Source organism: Nematocida parisii (assembly GCF_000250985.1).
Source record: "Nematocida parisii ERTm1 unplaced genomic scaffold supercont1.1, whole genome shotgun sequence".
NCBI classification, from domain to species: Eukaryota; Fungi; Microsporidia; genus Nematocida; species Nematocida parisii.
The window spans coordinates 129,265-149,094 of NW_013524646.1; the positions used below are offsets into that span (position 1 = coordinate 129,265).

General features: G+C 32.0%; 14 protein-coding genes across 14 annotated transcripts; 8 read left to right on the forward strand and 6 right to left on the reverse strand.

The window, feature by feature from the left end:
- Nucleotides 1-17: 17 nt before the first annotated feature.
- NEPG_00078 (uncharacterized protein) lies at nucleotides 18-1,478 on the forward strand (the record flags this gene model as incomplete). Its single annotated transcript, XM_013202458.1, has 1 exon — nucleotides 18-1,478. The coding sequence occupies one exon, from the start codon at nucleotides 18-20 to the stop codon at nucleotides 1,476-1,478; it is 1,461 nt and encodes a 486-aa protein (XP_013057912.1).
- A 368-nt stretch (nucleotides 1,479-1,846) lies between these two features.
- NEPG_00079 (uncharacterized protein) lies at nucleotides 1,847-3,335 on the forward strand (the record flags this gene model as incomplete). Its single annotated transcript, XM_013202459.1, has 1 exon — nucleotides 1,847-3,335. One exon carries the CDS (start codon nucleotides 1,847-1,849, stop codon nucleotides 3,275-3,277), a length of 1,431 nt encoding a protein of 476 aa, XP_013057913.1. The 3' UTR covers nucleotides 3,278-3,335.
- A 188-nt stretch (nucleotides 3,336-3,523) lies between these two features.
- NEPG_00080 (uncharacterized protein) lies at nucleotides 3,524-5,787 on the reverse strand (the record flags this gene model as incomplete). Its single annotated transcript, XM_013202460.1, has 1 exon — nucleotides 3,524-5,787. The coding sequence occupies one exon, from the start codon at nucleotides 5,785-5,787 to the stop codon at nucleotides 3,601-3,603; it is 2,187 nt and encodes a 728-aa protein (XP_013057914.1). The 3' UTR covers nucleotides 3,524-3,600.
- A 248-nt stretch (nucleotides 5,788-6,035) lies between these two features.
- On the reverse strand, nucleotides 6,036-6,313 carry NEPG_00081 (uncharacterized protein; the record flags this gene model as incomplete). The annotated part of the gene is made up of 1 exon (XM_013202461.1): nucleotides 6,036-6,313. One exon carries the CDS (start codon nucleotides 6,311-6,313, stop codon nucleotides 6,059-6,061), a length of 255 nt encoding a protein of 84 aa, XP_013057915.1. The 3' UTR covers nucleotides 6,036-6,058.
- Nucleotides 6,314-6,339: 26 nt separating this feature from the next.
- NEPG_00082 (uncharacterized protein) lies at nucleotides 6,340-6,508 on the forward strand (the record flags this gene model as incomplete). Its single annotated transcript, XM_013202462.1, has 1 exon — nucleotides 6,340-6,508. One exon carries the CDS (start codon nucleotides 6,340-6,342, stop codon nucleotides 6,493-6,495), a length of 156 nt encoding a protein of 51 aa, XP_013057916.1. The 3' UTR covers nucleotides 6,496-6,508.
- A 1,264-nt stretch (nucleotides 6,509-7,772) lies between these two features.
- Nucleotides 7,773-8,480, forward strand: NEPG_00083 (uncharacterized protein; the record flags this gene model as incomplete). Its single annotated transcript, XM_013202463.1, has 1 exon — nucleotides 7,773-8,480. The coding sequence occupies one exon, from the start codon at nucleotides 7,773-7,775 to the stop codon at nucleotides 8,478-8,480; it is 708 nt and encodes a 235-aa protein (XP_013057917.1).
- Nucleotides 8,481-8,982: 502 nt separating this feature from the next.
- Nucleotides 8,983-9,914, reverse strand: NEPG_00084 (uncharacterized protein). Its single transcript, XM_013202464.1, has one exon. It carries the CDS (start codon nucleotides 9,903-9,905, stop codon nucleotides 9,030-9,032), a length of 876 nt encoding a protein of 291 aa, XP_013057918.1. The 5' UTR covers nucleotides 9,906-9,914; the 3' UTR covers nucleotides 8,983-9,029.
- A 10-nt stretch (nucleotides 9,915-9,924) lies between these two features.
- NEPG_00085 (uncharacterized protein) lies at nucleotides 9,925-10,518 on the forward strand (the record flags this gene model as incomplete). Its single annotated transcript, XM_013202465.1, has 1 exon — nucleotides 9,925-10,518. The coding sequence occupies one exon, from the start codon at nucleotides 9,925-9,927 to the stop codon at nucleotides 10,411-10,413; it is 489 nt and encodes a 162-aa protein (XP_013057919.1). The 3' UTR covers nucleotides 10,414-10,518.
- Nucleotides 10,519-11,671: 1,153 nt separating this feature from the next.
- Nucleotides 11,672-12,232, forward strand: NEPG_00086 (uncharacterized protein; the record flags this gene model as incomplete). Its single annotated transcript, XM_013202466.1, has 1 exon — nucleotides 11,672-12,232. One exon carries the CDS (start codon nucleotides 11,672-11,674, stop codon nucleotides 12,230-12,232), a length of 561 nt encoding a protein of 186 aa, XP_013057920.1.
- Nucleotides 12,233-12,740: 508 nt separating this feature from the next.
- NEPG_00087 (uncharacterized protein) lies at nucleotides 12,741-14,324 on the forward strand (the record flags this gene model as incomplete). Its single annotated transcript, XM_013202467.1, has 1 exon — nucleotides 12,741-14,324. The coding sequence occupies one exon, from the start codon at nucleotides 12,741-12,743 to the stop codon at nucleotides 14,322-14,324; it is 1,584 nt and encodes a 527-aa protein (XP_013057921.1).
- Nucleotides 14,325-15,591: 1,267 nt separating this feature from the next.
- Nucleotides 15,592-17,877, forward strand: NEPG_00088 (uncharacterized protein; the record flags this gene model as incomplete). Its single annotated transcript, XM_013202468.1, has 1 exon — nucleotides 15,592-17,877. One exon carries the CDS (start codon nucleotides 15,592-15,594, stop codon nucleotides 17,875-17,877), a length of 2,286 nt encoding a protein of 761 aa, XP_013057922.1.
- Nucleotides 17,878-18,146: 269 nt separating this feature from the next.
- Nucleotides 18,147-18,485, reverse strand: NEPG_00089 (uncharacterized protein; the record flags this gene model as incomplete). Its single annotated transcript, XM_013202469.1, has 1 exon — nucleotides 18,147-18,485. One exon carries the CDS (start codon nucleotides 18,483-18,485, stop codon nucleotides 18,147-18,149), a length of 339 nt encoding a protein of 112 aa, XP_013057923.1.
- A 171-nt stretch (nucleotides 18,486-18,656) lies between these two features.
- Nucleotides 18,657-19,166, reverse strand: NEPG_00090 (uncharacterized protein; the record flags this gene model as incomplete). The annotated part of the gene is made up of 1 exon (XM_013202470.1): nucleotides 18,657-19,166. One exon carries the CDS (start codon nucleotides 19,164-19,166, stop codon nucleotides 18,657-18,659), a length of 510 nt encoding a protein of 169 aa, XP_013057924.1.
- A 66-nt stretch (nucleotides 19,167-19,232) lies between these two features.
- Nucleotides 19,233-19,511, reverse strand: NEPG_00091 (uncharacterized protein; the record flags this gene model as incomplete). Its single annotated transcript, XM_013202471.1, has 1 exon — nucleotides 19,233-19,511. One exon carries the CDS (start codon nucleotides 19,509-19,511, stop codon nucleotides 19,233-19,235), a length of 279 nt encoding a protein of 92 aa, XP_013057925.1.
- Nucleotides 19,512-19,830: the final 319 nt, after the last annotated feature.

The window sequence follows — 19,830 nt, forward strand, 5'->3', positions numbered from 1 at the left end:
TTGTTTTTAATTAAATAATGAATACACTTAGGGCAATACGCAAGAGACTGACCCACATACATATTCCACGAAGCATAAAAAACAATCCACTTGTAGTTAGCCCAGACTATGCAGTTAGACAATTAGGCAACACACAAGAAAAAATCAATGGAGATGAGATATATATGTATGTTCTACCTAAAGTATTTGAAGGTGTATGCCAAAATATTGAAATGAAAGATGCCAAGATATCCATGGAAATGAATAAAAAAGCAATGTTTGAAGAAGTAGACAAGTACTTTGGCCAATTTAACAGCCAACCATTGCATATATCTGAAGAGGAGTTAACTTCTATAGTACAAAAAATATTGATTAAAAACATAAAATATAAAGTAGATGGAGTAACTGATACAACATGTAATAATCACATGAAAGAAATGGGATCTCTAATTACAGAGAACCGTATAGTGTTTAATAGCACTACAAATATACGCCTTCTCTTCCGTGATGATAAATATAAAATGGCACACCCAGTACAAGCATATATAGACCTAAGTAAGGAATTAATATCCGATGAAATTTTAGAACAAGAAATAAAGTTCGGACTAGAAAAGCTTACTAAGTGGTATAAATATATACTTCTACACAAGGGCATTAATCCACATAACTATCTCACATACACAGCACAAGTAATGAATGAGAATCTGTTCAATAGTTTTATACTAAGCGAAACACTAGATGGCATTCTTACAAACTTTACAGCTAATATGAAAATGGGCACGGAAGGAGAGCCAAAGAAAATTGACTTATTTTCCGATAGATTAGATGGTATGACTCATCTTGACTATGCACTTGCTCTATTGATGAAATACCGCTGGGAAATAGCTGATTATTATGATGAAAATGGAGGAAAGAAGAAAGAGTTTATCCTTTCAGAGTATGAAGAGCAATTGCTACAGCAGTTATACACAGATAGAAAAACTGTTCGTGATGCGCTTCAGTCTATAAAAGAAATAACAGAAGACTGCGAAAAGTACATTCCTAGTGCTATGCTTGGATCATATTTACAAACTACCTATGACGAGGAGCTAAATGTTATAGATCCATCTTCCATTACATACGAAAATGAGAAAATTCATGACAGCTTGGATAAAGCCATGAAAAAATATGAAAATTCACATTTTAAAGTCAATAGATATATTTTAGATCGAGTAGACCTCTACAAAAGTCTTATAGCTGATCATATAAACTCAAACAATGAGACAAAGGGAAGTAACCAACTACAGAATTTAATTCAAAGTGCCTATATGAAAAAAAAGCTTATGAGGCCTACGGCAATACTGGCTATAATTTTCCCGGGTGCTATTATAACATCTGTTTATCGAAGTATATCTCTAGGATCTCTTGCAATATCAGATTCTTGTAATGGCCGTGTTATGGATAATGCTAGCAGCATTGGCCACCAAAGTGAACAAAGATATCGCTCTAACAGCCATTAACCATATGAATAGTATTCTATAGGATTAATAAAAGCCAATTCAGCTTATATTTTTATATTTGAGAACAGCTGTTTTTTCCTTGAAGGCATAGACATACGAAAACTTATTCTTTATTGAAATACAAAACCCTTTATATAGTTTCTACTCCAATTATTTATGATGGCAATGCGCTTGCCCCCATCACAAATGATGTGCATACATATATTAACATCATACTCAACCATTGCTATTCTGGATTATACTATCCAAACCAACAAGAACTATGCATGATTTATTAAAAATAAAATATTATTCTTGCCTTACATTTTTTATAGGCATAAAGGAAACTTTGAGTATTTAAGGTAAAAAATTTATTTTAAATTAAAATAATGAATATGGCAGTAAGTATGTCGTTAAACAATAGTAATATTTCTAGAAATGCTTCTGATACTTCACAAGCAGCTGAACCAGAATACACAGTTAAAAATCTGAGCAATAACCCACGACATATCTTTGGAGATGAAGTACACCTATATGTTCTGCCTAAAGTATTTGAAAATATATGCGAGAACAATGAACTAGAAGAACTAGAAAAACTTAAACTAGTAATGAATATTGATGAAGAAGCAATTTCTAATGAAATAGATGATTATTTTGGCCAATTTAATGGCCAAACAATAAAACTATCTGGCGATGAATTGGCATCCATATTACAGAAAATACTGATTAAAAACACAAAATATATAGTAAGTGGAATAACTGATACGACATATAACAATCTCCTGATAGAAATCGGATCTGCAATCGTGGACAATTGTATAATTCGCTTTAGTACTATACAGACGGGTATAATGTATATTGACAATAAATATAAAAAAACCCAAAATGTTCAAAAATACATAGACTTATCCAAGAAATTATTACTTAATCAGAAGTTAATATCCCAGATGAATCATACACTACTAAAAGTTTTCAAATGGTATTATTATGTGCTTTCACATAAGGATATCAATAGGCATTACTATCTTACATATGCAGCACAGATAATAAATGAAAAACTATTTACTAGTTCTATGCTGAGTGATGTACTAGATGATATTAACAAAGTATTTACAGTTAATCTATGTGTGTCTACTAGGCTAGCAATAGAAGAGATCGACTTGTTTGAGAGAAGAAGGGACGGCATGACTCATCTTGACTATGCACTTGCTCTATTGATGAAATACCGCTGGGAAATAGCTGATTATTATGATAAAAATGGAGGAAAGAAGAAGGAGTTTACCCTTTCAGAGTATGAAGAGCAATTATTGCGAAGGTTATACATAGACAGAAAGCTGGTATGCAAGGTATTTAAATCTATAAGAGAAATAACAAAAGACAGTGAAAAGTATGTTGACTGTGATTCATTTATATCAAACACACTATTCTGGGATGCTAGCGTACCAAAAATTAAAGATCCATCATCATTTAAGTACAAAAATGAGCCAATCGATGCTCGCCTGAATAAAGCCTTAGAAAAACATGCGAATTCCCCTGATACAGCTAGAAATTACATTATGGATCGAGTAGAACTCTATAAGAACCTTGTGTTTGATTACAAGAAGCCTGTAAAAGGTGCAACGGGTCTTCAAAAAGTTATAAATTTGGATAGAATCATCTCTGCGAAAAAGGCAACTACTCGTTCAGTTATGGCGGCGGCTGCATTTATTACTGGTTTAATTACAACAGCCACCCTTCTTAATAGGTCTACTACACCTGGCCTTACAGCAGAGAACCCTTGTTCTAACAGTAGCATGGAGGATATCAATGGCTTTGCCTAAGGAGATATGAAGAATGATAGGTCTAATGGCTATTAAACATATGAAATGCATGGCATAGGATTAATAAAAAGCACTTGGACTTAGATATTATATATTTGAGATTTTATAACTGATAAAATTATAACCCACACAACCAAATAGCACACAGCACAGCGAAATAACTTGAAACACTAGAATATTTCGGGCTATAATATGCTCTGATTTCATTCTATTACAATCTACATTTATTTATAATTACTACTAGTATGGCAGCTCATACACATCAAATGCCCGATAAAGTACTTGAATGTATGCCCGATCCTCTTCTTTCATATGCTCTTCGCTTATACAGACATATCTTTGCAGTGTATCCAGAATATGTGCATGTGTAAATGATAACTTATCCCATAAATCTTCCTCTGATATCTGTATAGTATGAGGAATAGCATGGTCTGGCTGTGATTTATCGGCATGCCCTCTTTCTTGTGTTTTACTACTATAAGAACTATCCCTTGGTAACACTTCTGCACTATCAGAGCACTTATTTGAATTTGAATACTCTCTTTGCGGGCGGCCAACTTCTTTTTTTTATTCCATGGCATAAATACTGCACCACTTTTCCGCAGTGCACACAAATCTTCCGTAGATATAGCTGGCATTAGTGCACTGCACATGTCGTCTGTAACTGACATTCCTTTCTCCTGCAGGGCAAAGCACGTGTGCATTATCACATCATACATGTCTAAGTATGAAAGAAGGCAAAATAAACTTACCAACAATGCATCTGCTGCCTGGTATGCAGTTCCCACATATTTATTAACATACGCCTCTATAATAAAAATAATTCTACCAATGTCTCTCTTTGGCTGTATGCCCTCTAGTGCTGTACACATAAGTATCCACATAATAGTGACTATATGCTCCTCAGTAAGGCCTAGCCTTTTTACTTCTCTTAGATACTCGTTCTGTATGCCTTCATTGTAAAGTGATGTTCCAATGAATTCTTTGTAAAATCCTTTGCTTGCGCGGAGATGCATAAGTATTTCTCGGGCGTAATTATTTGTGTTTATGAAGTCTCTTAACCCTCTTTTATTACCCTGCTGAACCATATGCTGGATTACTTTCTCCCGTGCTGTAGACACCTCTGTGCTGATTATTTCCATTAAAATATTCATTTCTTCCTTCAGCCCAGGCCAGGCGTGGCTCATCTTCTTGATTATTTTATGGTAGAATGGTAGAGACCGCCTCCCGTCCATGTTTTTGTAGAGCTTCTTAAACATTCTTCGGTCTTCTGCCTTATTATGTATGTATATCCGGTTTTCATCAAGAGAAACAATCACAGTATTGTCTGGAATGTACTTGCTTTCTGAAAATGCACTGCTCGTCATCCCAAGAATATATGGAATTGTTGTCTCAATCAGCTTTTTATATGACGTGCTAATATGCGATAGAAGAATTCCTCTCCACCGATATGGAAGAATAGACATAATAACTGCCTGTATATAATTCGCCAGATCTGCATTACTATGCGACAGAAAAAGCATCCGGTGCTCCAAAAGAACATGATATATTATATCGTAGTACATTGCAGAATGTACTGATATATTACCCACCTGCACATCTTCTAGAAAATAGTTGAGATACCGGGAACTCCTCTCATTGTTTTTCAAGCCGCACTCCTTGCCATCTTCTAATGTAGCAAGCTTTTCTACAGGAGAAGACTCAGATGGCCCTTTTCCTGTGGCACTTACGCCTACACTTGACTGACTTGGCTGGCCAGACGTAATTGCCTCTTTTATCCCAGATGTACTGTATATGTTGTATATCTTAATGTATTTTATGATTATTGCCGTGCTTATTCCTGAGGTTATAAAAAGCACTGTCACTCTTTTCTCTATTCCGTTGTCTATTTTATACCCACTGATGCTTAGTATATAGTTAATTGTCCCATTATTGCTTATTATACGCGTGGATATTGATGTATTCCTTTCTTTTGTCTCTGAAACTATCATACTAATTATTTCTTCTGATTTACTATCCATTTCACATGGATATACGCTGTACTGCATTTTTTCGGTTACATTTTGTGATTCATCTTTTACTACGGTATCGTTACTTACTAAATCAGCCCCGCCGCGCTTACTTGTGTTTATATGATTTATCATACTATACCCAGCATACTCTATCTGGTTCTTATTATAATACGCTTTGTAGCACGGCTGATGTGCTATTTTATGCCTTATTTCATACATTACATTGTTTATATTTATAACTGTGTTTGTAATTGTGTTTACCTTAAACAGATAGTGCTCCCTCCGTATTCTATCCACTCTTTCTATTATTACTATCCCTTTCTTTTTTTCTTTGTTTTTATTTATTATGTCAAATATCATAATTCTTCCTGTTTTATCTGTTAATACTTCGGAATATAACAACTCGTCTCCTATTTCAACTATTCTCATCCGACTTATTGCTATCTGCGGTATAAAGAGGTTATTTAGGCACTCAATAATATATGAGTCTCCTGGCATGCAGTAAAATAAAAAAATAAACAGAAATTAATACTTATACGAATATATACTATTAATTATATTCAAATATGCATAGCCTTATATAAAGATAAAATAATATACCCTATCTATACTATTATAAGCCATTTTCTCATCTGCGTAAGAACTTCAAATACTTTAGAATGCCTGCTCGGTAGAATATTCTTAAGTTTTGGGGTATATATAATATCTCTTATAAATTGTATATAATGCGTATTATACTGTGTTACTATATGCACTTGTCTATTTATTTCTACACATTACATACTTTGTTCCTCCTAAAAATGCCCCAGGCTGGCACTGTTAGTATTAGACAGAGTATACTACTGAATACATAAACATATCCCATGATAAATATGTCTTTATAAATATATCCTGATATAAGTGCCAGTATTATACCTAGTATAAGAGTGGTGTGAATTATTCTATTCGCAAGGTGCTGCCCAATGTAATCAACAGGTGGGTCAATCTTATTGCAGGCAGTCTGTATAGCAGAGATGAACTTCATTTATAATAATTATTATGTAAAAAATAATGAATAAATATGAAATAATAAAGGAAGCAAATAGAATAATAGACACAGGACTGTCTAATGAACAATTGTCACATTGTATAGAATTAATAATGAACAGAGATGTGTCCTGTGATGGCGTTATAAGTATGCTTAAGGAGTTAAGTAAATATAAATAAAGAAACAAGTGCTCTGCGCAGAATAATAGAATACAAAAATACTGAATACCCTTGACTTATTCTAATTTCTATAAAATTATATTATTTGTTATATACAGCTGTTTATGTATAATATTATACATAAATATTAAGTGCATGTTATAAATATATATAGTGTTATACTTATACATATTTGACGTACTCACGAGGAGTAACGCCACCGCCGCCCTGCTACGTAGCCAAGAGAGAGAAGAGAGTGAAAGGGGAGAGCTCTTTATTGTCTTTAGGGAGCGGCCCAAGCCTGCGCGGACACGGAGTCTCGGGCGCAGTTGTGTTAGGCCTGGCGCTGAAGTTAAGCCGTCGATGCTTCCCTGAGTCTCCCCCTAAATTGGGGGAAGAGCTCCGGTTAAATAGTCGGAAGTTGATATACTGATTCAGAGATCCCGGCCTTTGCTTTGGCGGGATCACCGCGCGAGCTGGCGCGCAGACGGATCGCCCTCGGGGGCTCCCGTCCGAGTGGTGGTGTCACCACAATATTTATATCTACTTAGTGTAATCTGAAGTATTGGCCTGCTGATTGTTTGATTATAAATATTTCTATTTATAATATTATTGTAGTGTATCTATTAGTATCTAATTCTTCTATTATATATTTTGTAAATGATAAATAATCTTATTTTCAGTATTTACCTTTAGTATTAAATATGTAAGGCATAAATAATATTCTATTTTAATAAATCATGCTTATATTACAAAATATGTAAAGTGTATCTCAAATACTAAAACAGTGATGACTTTTATTTTTTTAGAATTTCAAATATTCCTGATGTTTATGCATTCAAAGAGAATAATATCAATACAATTAAAACAGCTCAATTTATATAATGTATATAATATATGTTTACTTATAGTAAATTTGTAATTACATTCTAAATAAATAAATTATAATTAGAAAATAATCCTATAAATAGTTGAGTACTTCTATACTAATTATTATAGTTGGTTATTCTCTTGTAAATTATTAAGACTTATTCTAATTTCAGGTTATATCGGGTTATATAGCTTCAATTTCCAATTATAACAGCTCTATAAGACTTCGCAGGCATGGGCATGAGACTCCCACATTAGACATGGCTTCTCATATGATAGAAACCATCAATTATATTAAGATATTTAACTAATAATATAATTTACAGAAATTAAATTATTTAACAAAATAAAATAATTAAAACTTATTGCATTCTAATCTCTTAGATAAGAAAGTTATATAAATAAAATAAAAATTTAAAAGAATTAAGATGAATAATGAAAGAAACGACGATAGAACACACAAAGATACCATGTTGGAATGGATGCCAACAAAAGCTCTTGAAATAGCATGGTATTTTTTTTATTTTGTCATTCGCCTGACTCCATATATAGCACTACTTTCTAGTACTGTTATTCTATATAATTTTTTCTGGGGTGGTATACCTGTGACAGATGATATAAAGTATATTTTTGTAGGGAAAAGTAACTTTATGTACAGGATATTTCTATTGTTAACGATAGCAAACTTTTTTTCAAGTATTTTTTGGATTGGGGTATTAAGTATGATATTTGGTGGCATATTTAGTATTTTAAGGCCTGATTCAGAAGATAAAAAATCCAGTGTTCTATTTAATATAGCTAAAATAGCTGTAATAATATTAATAGGAATAATGATTGGTAAGAAGGTATATTATTCTAATCTTATGACACTATATGGGATAGCAACTGCCTATCGGTGTATTAGTGTATTCGTAACTCTTTTATCTTGGCTTATATCTTGTATAGTATACATGGACTTTGCCTCCTCCATATTCTGGGACTGTTCTATTTTGAATATAATATGTAACTGGCACTATGTATACATTATATTTGATATTGTAGCCATGGTTATATTATACATGGCATCAGATGCACTGGTAAATGCAAGCTCTCCTGATTACATGAAGATAGTAGTATCAGAAGTAAATAAAGTTTAAAATGAACTATTCGCGACCATTAGCAATAGTGAATAAGCGTATACTTGGTACAGTATGAAAATATTTTAAAAACCCCACATAGTTATAGCAGCTTTTTAAATTAAAGAAAAGACTTCTGTTATCCTAGCATGTAAAACACACTAGTGGAATTGTAAATTTTATAGAATCACAATTTTCTGTGAAAAAATTAATTTGCATAAACTCCTTTATGTGTTCTAAGAGCTAATAATTATAAGTAAGTAAATGGACAATAAATTTATTTGTCTGTTTACTTTCTATATATTAGTTGTTGTTATTTGTAAGATATTCTATGAGAGAGTTTTCAGATATATATTATATGTAATACAGTTAATAGTATAAAAATAAATGACTTTATTTAAAACAAAACCATTCAATTTTTGTATAGAATTTTGAGTTTTCTATGCATGAAAATACATTAATATGAAAAACAATGGCTTCAAAAATCATAGTTATCTTATTATTGTTTGATTTTTTGGTTGGTAGTGATAATGGCGGTGGTTATTTTATCGTACATTCAGGGATTATGCCTTATTTTGTTGGCTCTACATGCTTCATTTCGTACCAATGGGACGAATCGACAAATAATATGTCCGATGTAATTGTCCATCCTTTGATTGCTATTCTATACATCTTTTTCCCTGATCTATTCTCTGATCTGATACTAAAGGAAGGCTTCTTAAGTATTCCATTTAAAAATGGATATTTTGATATAACCAAAGGCAGCGCACATACGCTGCTTGCTTGTGTATTAAGAAGAGTGTCCAGAATAAATAGAACCCCTCGTCCGGAAAGATACCACTCAGCACCATTCTGAATAAACTCACTCTCATAAAGCTCTTTTGGATTTTGGCTGTCTGATATAATAAATAAAGAATATCCTGATTTATTTGCACAGCATGGGCGCTCACACCCGCCGCATTTGTTAGTATGAAAATAGTGCACAATCCCATCAGAGTACGCATAGAATGAAAATTCAGTTTTTTTAGTATTTGCCTTCCTGTATTCAGCAAACAGCCCTGCAAGCCCTTCTCTCCAGTTAACAAATATTCTGGCGTACGCTGCGCTGTTCTCCTTCTTAATTGTGTGGGTCTCTGGAGTTTGATAATAAAGCAGGCTCCCCATTGTAGTTTCAAAATCAGTTTTTGTTTTTTCGTCTGTAAGCAGCTTTATGTGGTTGTATATGTAATTAGAAAGAATCATCTGGCCTTGTTTTTCTTTGGCTTTCTGATCTATAAGAGTTTTTAATATCTCTGCTTCATGTATCTGCACAGGCTCTATTGTTTCAATCAATGGTTCAACTGTTTGCTTCTTGGGTTCTGGTTTTACTCCACTAATCACTTCATGAATGGCCCCCTCTAATGTGTTCTCTTTTTGTTTTTTGCACTGGAATGGGTTTTTCTTCATTGCACTTGCAAATTTTCTCATGGAGGTTAAAGAAAAGAAAAAGACAAAGAGAAAGCAAGCGCACCAAAATACATACGCTTTCAGACACAACCCGAATTCAATGCTAACCAAAGAAATAGCAGCAATAAAGATATTCGGACTATGCAGAAGATGTAATGAAAAGATCGAATGGAGAAAGAAGTACAGAAAGTATAAAATACAAACTCATGTGTCGCGATGCACTGTCTGTCTAAATAAAAGCATAACCACCGCATACAACATAGTCTGTGAACCATGCGGCGAGGGAAAGAAAATCTGTCGAATATGCAGAGTTGGTTTATGCTTTGAGACATGTGCGCCACTAGAACAAGTATTAGAGAAGAAAAAAGAGAGCGCCACCATCTCTACTCCGGAAAGTAACAATATAGACTTAGAGGTAAATGTGTCATGTGATGAAGAAAGTGCAGTGAGCATAGACCAGAGCGAAATAGATACAGATCAGAGTGAATTAGAACAAGAGACTTTATAATAATCTAAGAAAATTTCAAGTGAAAAGAAGTGCTCTAGTATAAATTAGAATATATTTACATAGATAATTACACAGGCTACCCAAACCAAACATATTTGTGCACCGTGTGGTCATGTTTGCATTAAAGATAAATAGTAAATTTTAAACAGCTTTTAGTTTTTCTTTATTGCTTATATGTTATTTTAGCTAGTATGAATGTTTCTTTTTATATAAAAGAAATCGACTAAAATAATCCGAGGTATATATGAGCTTCAAAAACCACTATTGGTTACTAGAATCAAATAAATACCTTTTAAATTGTTGGCTCTCCGTGGTTGCATGGAGACTATGTCTTTATATATCATATGTTCAATTCAATTTGTTTTGACATGGTGTGTTAATGCTTCTGATTTAATGTATACTGCTATGCTTATGTAGATACACTGATAACTTGTACATTCCTATAGTAATGGGTTTTTTTAGGTTAAAACAGTTTATTGATATAAGATTCAAGGGGCCTCAGGCGGATGGCCGTCAAGCGCCACACACTCTCTTCCTATTCTCTCTAAGCCGTTCCTCATGCCCCTAGGGCGGCCGTAACAAGTTAATGTCTTTGACTACTAGGGGCGGAGGAACGTGGCTTATAAAGTAGGGCTTTATACGGTCACTCCTCAATGGGATGATGGCACAGAGATAACGTGCCATCGCGCGAGTAATACTCACGCTACTGTATTTCAATAAAAAACAAGTTTTCGTATGTCTAAGTCTTACAGGAAAAAACAGCTACCACTATAATTATAGTTGTTTTTTTAGGAAAGGGCATGCTTAAACTTTGACTTTTATATTTAACTTCAGATCTGTATTTATAGCTTAACTAAATTAAATTACCCCTTGAAGGAGGTATAAATATCTTCAGTTATTCTATTAAACTTTTAGATTCGATTGTGATTTAATCTAGTTCATGTATGCAATTTATGAATATTAATTCATTTAAATAAATTAATTAAATCCCCCTGCCGTGTCCTGTGAGTGGTAACTGTGAAGTCTCTATATAATACTACACTAAGTTCCTGGAACGGCAAGGCTTGTAATTGATATTAGTTGATTGCTTCTTTATTGGTACGCTTCCTGACATGTTTGTTTTAATCCGACTCTGTATAAAAAAATAAATTTGTTGCCAGGGGGCTATATATTAATAATTAGTTTAATAAAATTTTATCTTGGTTTTAATTTGTTGGCAACAGTGTTTGCCGTTGTTAAAACAGAAAAAGACATAAAAATGCCATTTGAGGAGTGGAAGAAACATCAAGAAGTGGGCAATATAGTTGACTTCTTTGTTAAATATTGTAATTCTCCTATGCTTAACAAAATCACGCCAACTAATACAAATATAGAGCCTAAAATTTCTAATTCGATGTTTTTATCTAAGAATATTATCCAGCGGTTTCTGTGTTTCTATTTAAAAGGAAAAAATGAAATAGACGCATTTAATGTAGAAGTATACAATATATTAAAAGAGTATCTGCCACCAACCGAGGAAATAGAGGAAAATAAAACAGAACTGCAAAAAATCGCAGAAACGCTATTCAAGTACTGGTTTTTAACATTAAATGGTATGGAAGAAAATAAGTTTAATACACTTATAGATGATATTTCCATCTGTTTTAAAAAAATAGAAGAAATAAAATCAACTAAAGCCAACCCAATTAGATCTGAAAAGGTAGAAAGAGTTAAGTCTTTATTGGTGGATAAAATTGCCTCTAGCGTGAAAAATGATTTTTTCTTGCTAGCTATCAATAAGTATATAGAATTCGTATCTAATACTTTTAAATCTAGTTAATATGCTATAAATGAAAACAGTAAAGCAATTTATTTGTCAGGAGACTCTTTTAGAACTGAATATTTCATGCCAAAAGTAAGTTTATTGCTTATTAAATTTAGCTTTGGATATTCAGGCCACTAATAATTACTTCTGTTATCAATAAAGCTATATATTAATAGTTAGTCTAATAAAACTTTAGTTTGGTTTAATTTGTTAAAAACAGTTACTTTATTAATAAAACTCCGCATATTTACTATTTTGTTATTGGCATGCTCTATTAAAAATAGTGCACCGGCCTTAATGTATAGTCCTAGGTGGATATAGCCGATATAATAATGTTCTCTTTATTACAGCTATCGTACTGTCTTATGCTATTCTTCTGCTGATGTATCTAGTAGAATTCTAGGATCATTTGTATATTTATACTTATATATGCTTTAATATCAAATTGTATGTGTTCTATAACAAATTAAAGCTTCTTATATTACTATAAATATCTAAGGTAATTTTATTTTTAATGCAGAGAATGCATATAAGAACCATGGTATCTCTATTTGTGATTAGTTGTTTAATAGGAATAGGCATCTTAATTGCCACAAACCCTGACTCTGGCGAAAAATCAGACAAGCCCATCATGTCAAGCAGCACAGATTCTATACCCAGCTGTGGATATGAGTCAGCGGATCTACAATTACAAAATAATGATAATCCTCTAAAAATAGGCCAAGATAATTCAATTAAAAATACCCATGCAGAGACTGAAAGAAATTTGGCTAAAACAGAAAATTTATCTCCTTCCGTTTATAATATGGAGCTAGGATTTCCTGTGCTAGAAACACCTAAGGCTGTGCCCATCCGCATGCCATGTAACCCCACACAGAACATACCAGAAAATGCAAATAAAGAAGTAGAAGAAATTCCAGTTATAGAAAATAAAATGGGTAAAGTTTCGAAACCCAACAAATCATATGATATATCGCCTGCTATACCATTCACTGCGGAAGAAACAGAACTATTAGAAGCGCTAAAAAACATTTCTAGAAAGAATAAACTCCTGCCTAAAATAACTAACTATAGCAATGTTATGATCATTAATGAAACTCTTAAGTATAAAAACACAGTTGTAATTAAAAGTACAAAACACTCTGGAACTATAGAAAATAAAACGCTATGGGAAGTAATACATGCATATAACAACGAGGAATTCATAGACATATACTCTGAACAAATCAATCCTATTGTGGATATTTCTCTTTTATATCCTACTCCTATGCTAGCTATTCCTGTTATTAAACACACACTGCTTGCATATTGCACTCCACAAAAGATATGCAATATTGCATTGTCACTTGATGGATTTAACTTTGAGCCGAATGAACATATAGTTGACGAATATGATGTGTTCTTTTCTGCAAGAAAGCTTGTAATATCTAAATCATCCATTTGCATAAATGAACTGAATCTACTAAGTGCATTTTATGGCATAACAGATCTTTCTTTTGTGGTAGTAACAATTTTAAGCTCTGATATTAAGATGGATCTATGCCTACCCGAAAAACTAGAAAAACTAAAAATATGTGGCATTAAAAGAGAGCATGTGAATTTCCTTCTATGTGGAATAAACTCTTGCCACGGGCTTAAAGAAATAGAAGTGTCGTATATTGATTTTATGGATACTGCTGGATTAAATAGTATAGAGCCCCTTAATAGAATAACTTCCTTTACACTCAAAAATATAGTTTTCAGTGGTTCTCCAGACTTTGAATTTCTTAAAAAAATGCAAGCGCTTCAAGAATTAACTATGAGTAGCATTTTCTATTCGTATACAGAACAGTTTAAAGTAGAAAACTTGGATAAAATTAAACAGACACCAATGTATCTAAACCCAATGCCCTCACCAGAATGCTTGCCAAACTCAGGCGCAAAGGAAGTATTTTATGATATAGACATAGTAGAAAGAAACAAAACTGTGGGTGAACATATTTCTCCTATTAATATTCGTGTAGATAGCAGGCTATACAAAGATCTTGGACTGAAAAAAATAGACCCTGAAATGAAGCACAAATATAAAATACATGTTATGTTCACAAAGAAAATAGAGCATACCTAATGGTTTCTATTATAATTAAAACTTTCTTATGTATCTTTAGATTTATTTTAGTTCTGTCCCTAAAACTCATTTCAGAAAGTGACAGTTTGTCTAAGAATATTTTATGTTAGTTTATTTTATTTACTCTCTATGTTATCAGAGAAGGTGTTTTATGATTTGGTTTAAATTTTCCCGCTTAAATAGAGAAATTAGTGAATTTTTAACCAGGAATTTAAATATTCGTGATAAAACTCAAAATAAATCAACAAGTTTAATTAATTTTATTCTCTTCATATATCTATGATTGTTTCTTCTCATATTTATATTCCGTAATATATGCTTTATATTTAAAAGTAAAATGTAAAGAATAAAAATATTTCTACTTTTAAATATAAAGCGTATAATAATATTATTATTTGAATAGATTTATTTTAAATAGTCAACTTATTATATTTAAAAATAAAGTGTAATGAATAAGTAGCAGCAAATATAATAAGAAGAGAATGAATAAAGAGTAAGTCGAAAGCAAAGCCACATAACAATAGAATATTCTAGTGACAAACGTAGAACAACATGTTATATCTCAAAATTTAAAAGAGCGAACTTTTATAACATGTTATATAATAGAAAGATATTCAGTTCATATGAATTTCGGGTTATATCGGTTATACTCCACTGAATATTGCATCTGAGTAGTAAATAGAGCAAATAAAGCATCTAAATAAAGAGACTAGAACCAGTTAAGAATAGGAAACCATTAAATTGTTTTTATTCGAACCAGTCACACATGCTCCTCTATAAACTTAAGAATTTTTATAAAAAAGAGAATCCTTTGAAGAATATAAGCACCCGTTGCTTACCCCAATAGACACACGTACTGCTATAACATCAACACACATCATGTATACTATAAATATAGTACATATTACTTTATAAGTTGCCAAATTATAGAAAGCAACATACCAACTTCATATTATATATAGCCCCACAAATCTCTTATATATATTATAATAACTGCAATTAAATAGTAGTTTGTCTGCTTTAGTCGAAATTAAACTTTTTTGCTAATTTTGTCTTAATTAAAGTGTATAATTAAATAAAATGGACTAGTACTTAACTAGAAAATACAAAAACTAACTGTTCTCTGTGTAATAATTACTTTATAAATATAACCCAAATCTTATTCATTTATTGTTCAAGAAGAATTCAAATTATTTAAAGAATAAAAATTTTGATAATAATTCTATTTATAGAATATAAAAAGAATTAATTTAAATTATATTAAAACATGAAGGAGAGATACGCTCTAAATAGCAACAACCGAATTATAACAAAAGGGGTATTGTGTAAGAACAGGATTATAGTATTATTAACAATATATATATGTAGCGTGTGCGCGCGTTTATCATTTGAACAGGCACAAGAAGTACAGAAAATAAAATTAGAAGACAACTTAGTAATACATCCACATGGCGGTCTTGCTCCAGTTTATCAATATTTAATAGAAAAAAGCGAGTATTTGAAGAATTTACGGGGATACTTCCATGGTATAAAAAGCAATAAAATCGAAGATGGATCATATGGGGGCGCTATACACGAATACATTGATGATTACATAAAAGAAGTTGCACTGCTCTTAATTAATATGTTTCCCTCAGAAGATAGCTATTTATCTATTGAATCAGAGACATCTGACTCATTGGCTTTTTTTCTGAGAAACTACAAAGAAAGCTCACATAGTTTATATATCCTTGCCTCTCTATTTCTTCTTGCTGAGGGAGTAAATATTCCTATTGAAATAAAAGAGCAAACAGCAAATTCGGGAAATAAAACACTTGTTCTAAAGAAGAAAGGAACAGAGAATGTGTTTCATGTTAATTTAAGTATGAGTATAAAAGAAAGCCCGAAAGAGGGAATAGTTGCAAATCTGGTATACCAGCATAAAACAGAATATATAGTTAATTTTTTCAAGCGACTCACCACTGCAGTCCCCTCTTCTCGCCTAGAGGTGCCAGAAGAGTTCTCGATGCCTAATACTTACGAAGAGTTCTTAACAGGCAACTTTTTGAATAACCCGAAATTTCTTATTCAGTCGTACTTCTTTGAGTATATAGACACTGTGGAGATGTACGAAAAGTTTGTAAGAGCAGTGTATGAGTTACTGTCTGTGCATCTATCCAGTAAAACCAATGAAAATCCATGCATAGAGACAGAAAAGAGTATAAAAAAAATATTTGATAGTTTGTTTATTGATGCAGAATTGAATGAAAAACTTAAAAACACACAATATATTAAGGATTTAAGGTCTGTTGAATGCGAATTGAAGAAAGAGATGCTCCCAACGCCATATATAGATAATATTAATATGCTTGCGAATTGTGATATACCAGAGTATAATAGAAAATCTAATGAGTTTTATAAAACCACTACAAAAATTAGCAAATGTTGTTTACCCCGAAACCAATTAACATATAGCAACGAGACTGAACTTGCTCTTCTATGCATATTCTCCTTCTTTGCTTTTGATCCTGAAACTATGAAATATGATATAAGCCATCTGCCCAACCCATCTAAAGAGTTAAAGAGATTCTTTAGTAAGTACAGTGCTCCACTATTGCCTATGGATTACACCATGTATAAAGAGTGGAGTAGAGTTGTAGAAGACTTGCCCTGCAAGGATATTTCGTACGAATTAAATAGTAGAAACCGCATTGCATTCACTTTATTTAATATTCTATATGTCATAAGAGAAGTAGCGGGAAGCACAGAAAAGATAAATGAAGCGATTGACCTGAATAACAAGTACATAAATTATAAAGAAATTAAGAAAGTGGTAGGAATGCACTTAGAAGATGCATTTAAATCTCTTTCAAGAAACAAAAATGTAAGTGCTGCTTGTAAATTTAATTATTCTTTAAAAAATGATTCAAATCAAATAAGCACAACTAATGTCCTTTCTTTTTGTGCTATTTATAAAAAAACCCGGACTTCAAATTCACCTGTTGTTAAGATAAGGGTTACTAACAAGTTTAAGGGAGACTCGAATGCGTTTAAATGCAAAGATGTTAAAAATAAGTTAAATAATTATAATAGTAGTGCCAAAGAAGAATTACAAACACTACAAAAAAAATATACCAATCCAGCAAGCCATATTGAGTATGTAATGAAGTGCTATGCAGATATTTATCTAGATAAACTCTCCTTTTTAAGTTATAGACAATATACTTTCATTAATAGAATAAAGTCTGCACTAGATAGCAAATACACTTGTCCAAACAGACTGCTTCTTTGTGGTGATCTAGAGAATCTATATTATAAATCTAAAATTATTGAAATGTTTTTAATCCATTCAGAAACAAAAATCCAATATAAAAACAATCCTATGGTGCTGTTCATTGGAAATCTTATAATAAGTATTCCAATTCACGATAAGTGGATAAAATCAACTGGTATATTCAAATATATTTACACTGAGGAGTGCAAACAGTACTATCCCTTCATGGATAACGTTGAAACTGTGAAAGATAACCTCAAATCTATTTTGTTAGCTGCTCTCAATAGGATTTCCCAGTAATAAACATTGGTTCTTTATTTTTATAGAATTTAAAATTATTTCATTTTTATTCTTTCCAGCAAATATAAAAAGTGTCATCAGGAAAGTTATTACTAATAATATTTGAATAAATTTATTTTTAAAATAAATTGTAAGGGATAAAAATAGTATTAAATAGAATAAAAGGAGAGTAAAGAAGTAGCAGAGAAGGTAAAGAAATAATACTCTTGAAATGCACTGTGAATTAAAATCAATAAAGTAAACATAAGTTATGTATAAATGTGTATTATTTATATATTTGTATTCTCTAGTGAAGGCACATATTCTATAGTAGATTGTGCTTTGAGCTGTAGCAGATTCATATAATTGTTATTAATAATATAACCCGAATAGCTAGGATTCAGTGAAGCCATAAACATTCTTTTTGATAGGTTAATCTGGTACATGAAAGATGATATGCTATCACTATCCAATGGATGTAAGTTACAAATAATTTCTTCTGCTATATTAAATGCTGGTAAAATGCCACGACAGATATTAAAACATGAAAAAAAGTCATCTTTTTCTACATCTTTTACTATAAACCACCGCATAAATATTTTTTCTGCTACTTTCTCTATTTCGGGCATATCTTTTATTTCTTTATTTGATGGTGGTAAATATTCACTTAATATATTGTACACCACAAAGACATTAACTTGTTACGACCGCCCTAGGGGCACGAGGAACGGCTTAGAGAGAATAGGAAGAGAGTGTGTGGCGCTCGACGACCATCCGTCTGAGGCCCCTCGAAACTTATATCAATAAACTGTTTTAACCAAAAAAAAATTGTACACCACAATATTGAATTTATAGGAATATTTTTTCTTTTTTAAGTATAAAATTAGGATTATTTGTATCAAATAAGAAGGAGAACAGTTGAGCAATTCTGTAATGCGTTCTCTGTACAGATTTGGTTTCCGAAGTGAAGGGGGCTCTATTACAGGATTTTCACAATATTTCATAAAGAAATTAATTACATCACCGACCTTCTGATTCTTTTTCCAGCCCAGGAAGGACACGCCACTTTGGATTATATTCTGTAAGATTTTAATGTGTTTAAATAGAATGTTTTCACCATCTCTACTCTTAAGAATAATTAACGCGCAGTTTTTAGTGGCTGCAAATTTAAGAGGCAGGTTTAGTCCCTCAGACAGAAGGAACAAAGAAGCCAATATTTTATAATCCCCATCATTACTCTTTTTTGATACACCAGAGCAAATAAAGGTATAGAATGAATAAGCAGCGGTATTAAATGCAACGCATTCCATAGACTCAAACACAGACAAAGTGGCCTTAGAATAGTCAGATAAATAACTCTTATCATTATACCTGTGCTATGTGGGTGGATTCTTATGGTGCCTATCCATGTATTTGAAAAATTTATCCCCCCAACTGGCTATATTCAAAGCGTAATAGTCACTCAAAAGTATAGTCTCATATGGAAGAGTAATTAGAACTCCTCTGTTGGAATAAGTTATTTTATATTTATCTATACGAGAAACAATCATATCCAAATACACATCCGACCATATATAACCAAGAAAGAGCAATATCATTAGCACTTGTCCTATTACACTGTATGAGAGTGAAATTCTTCTTTTTTTAATTTTCATATTTTTTATTTTCTTGCTTATATTAGTTTGTTTCTACTGCATTCGCTCCTTATCATCATAGTTAACTAATAAAAAATTAGATAAAGAAAGTAAGGATAAGAAAGAATTTAGAACTATTTCGAATTGTTATATTTTAGTTTAAAGTATAATAGAATAAGATATAAATAATATTAATATGCTGTGCTTTTTATTATATTTGCAATAAGCATGAATGCGCAGGCAGTGTCAGTATAATCCGTTATAAAGTACTTATTCCTTGTACATAATAGAAATATTTAAGAGTATTCAAGGATATTAATTCTTTTCCTGTGTAATTAGT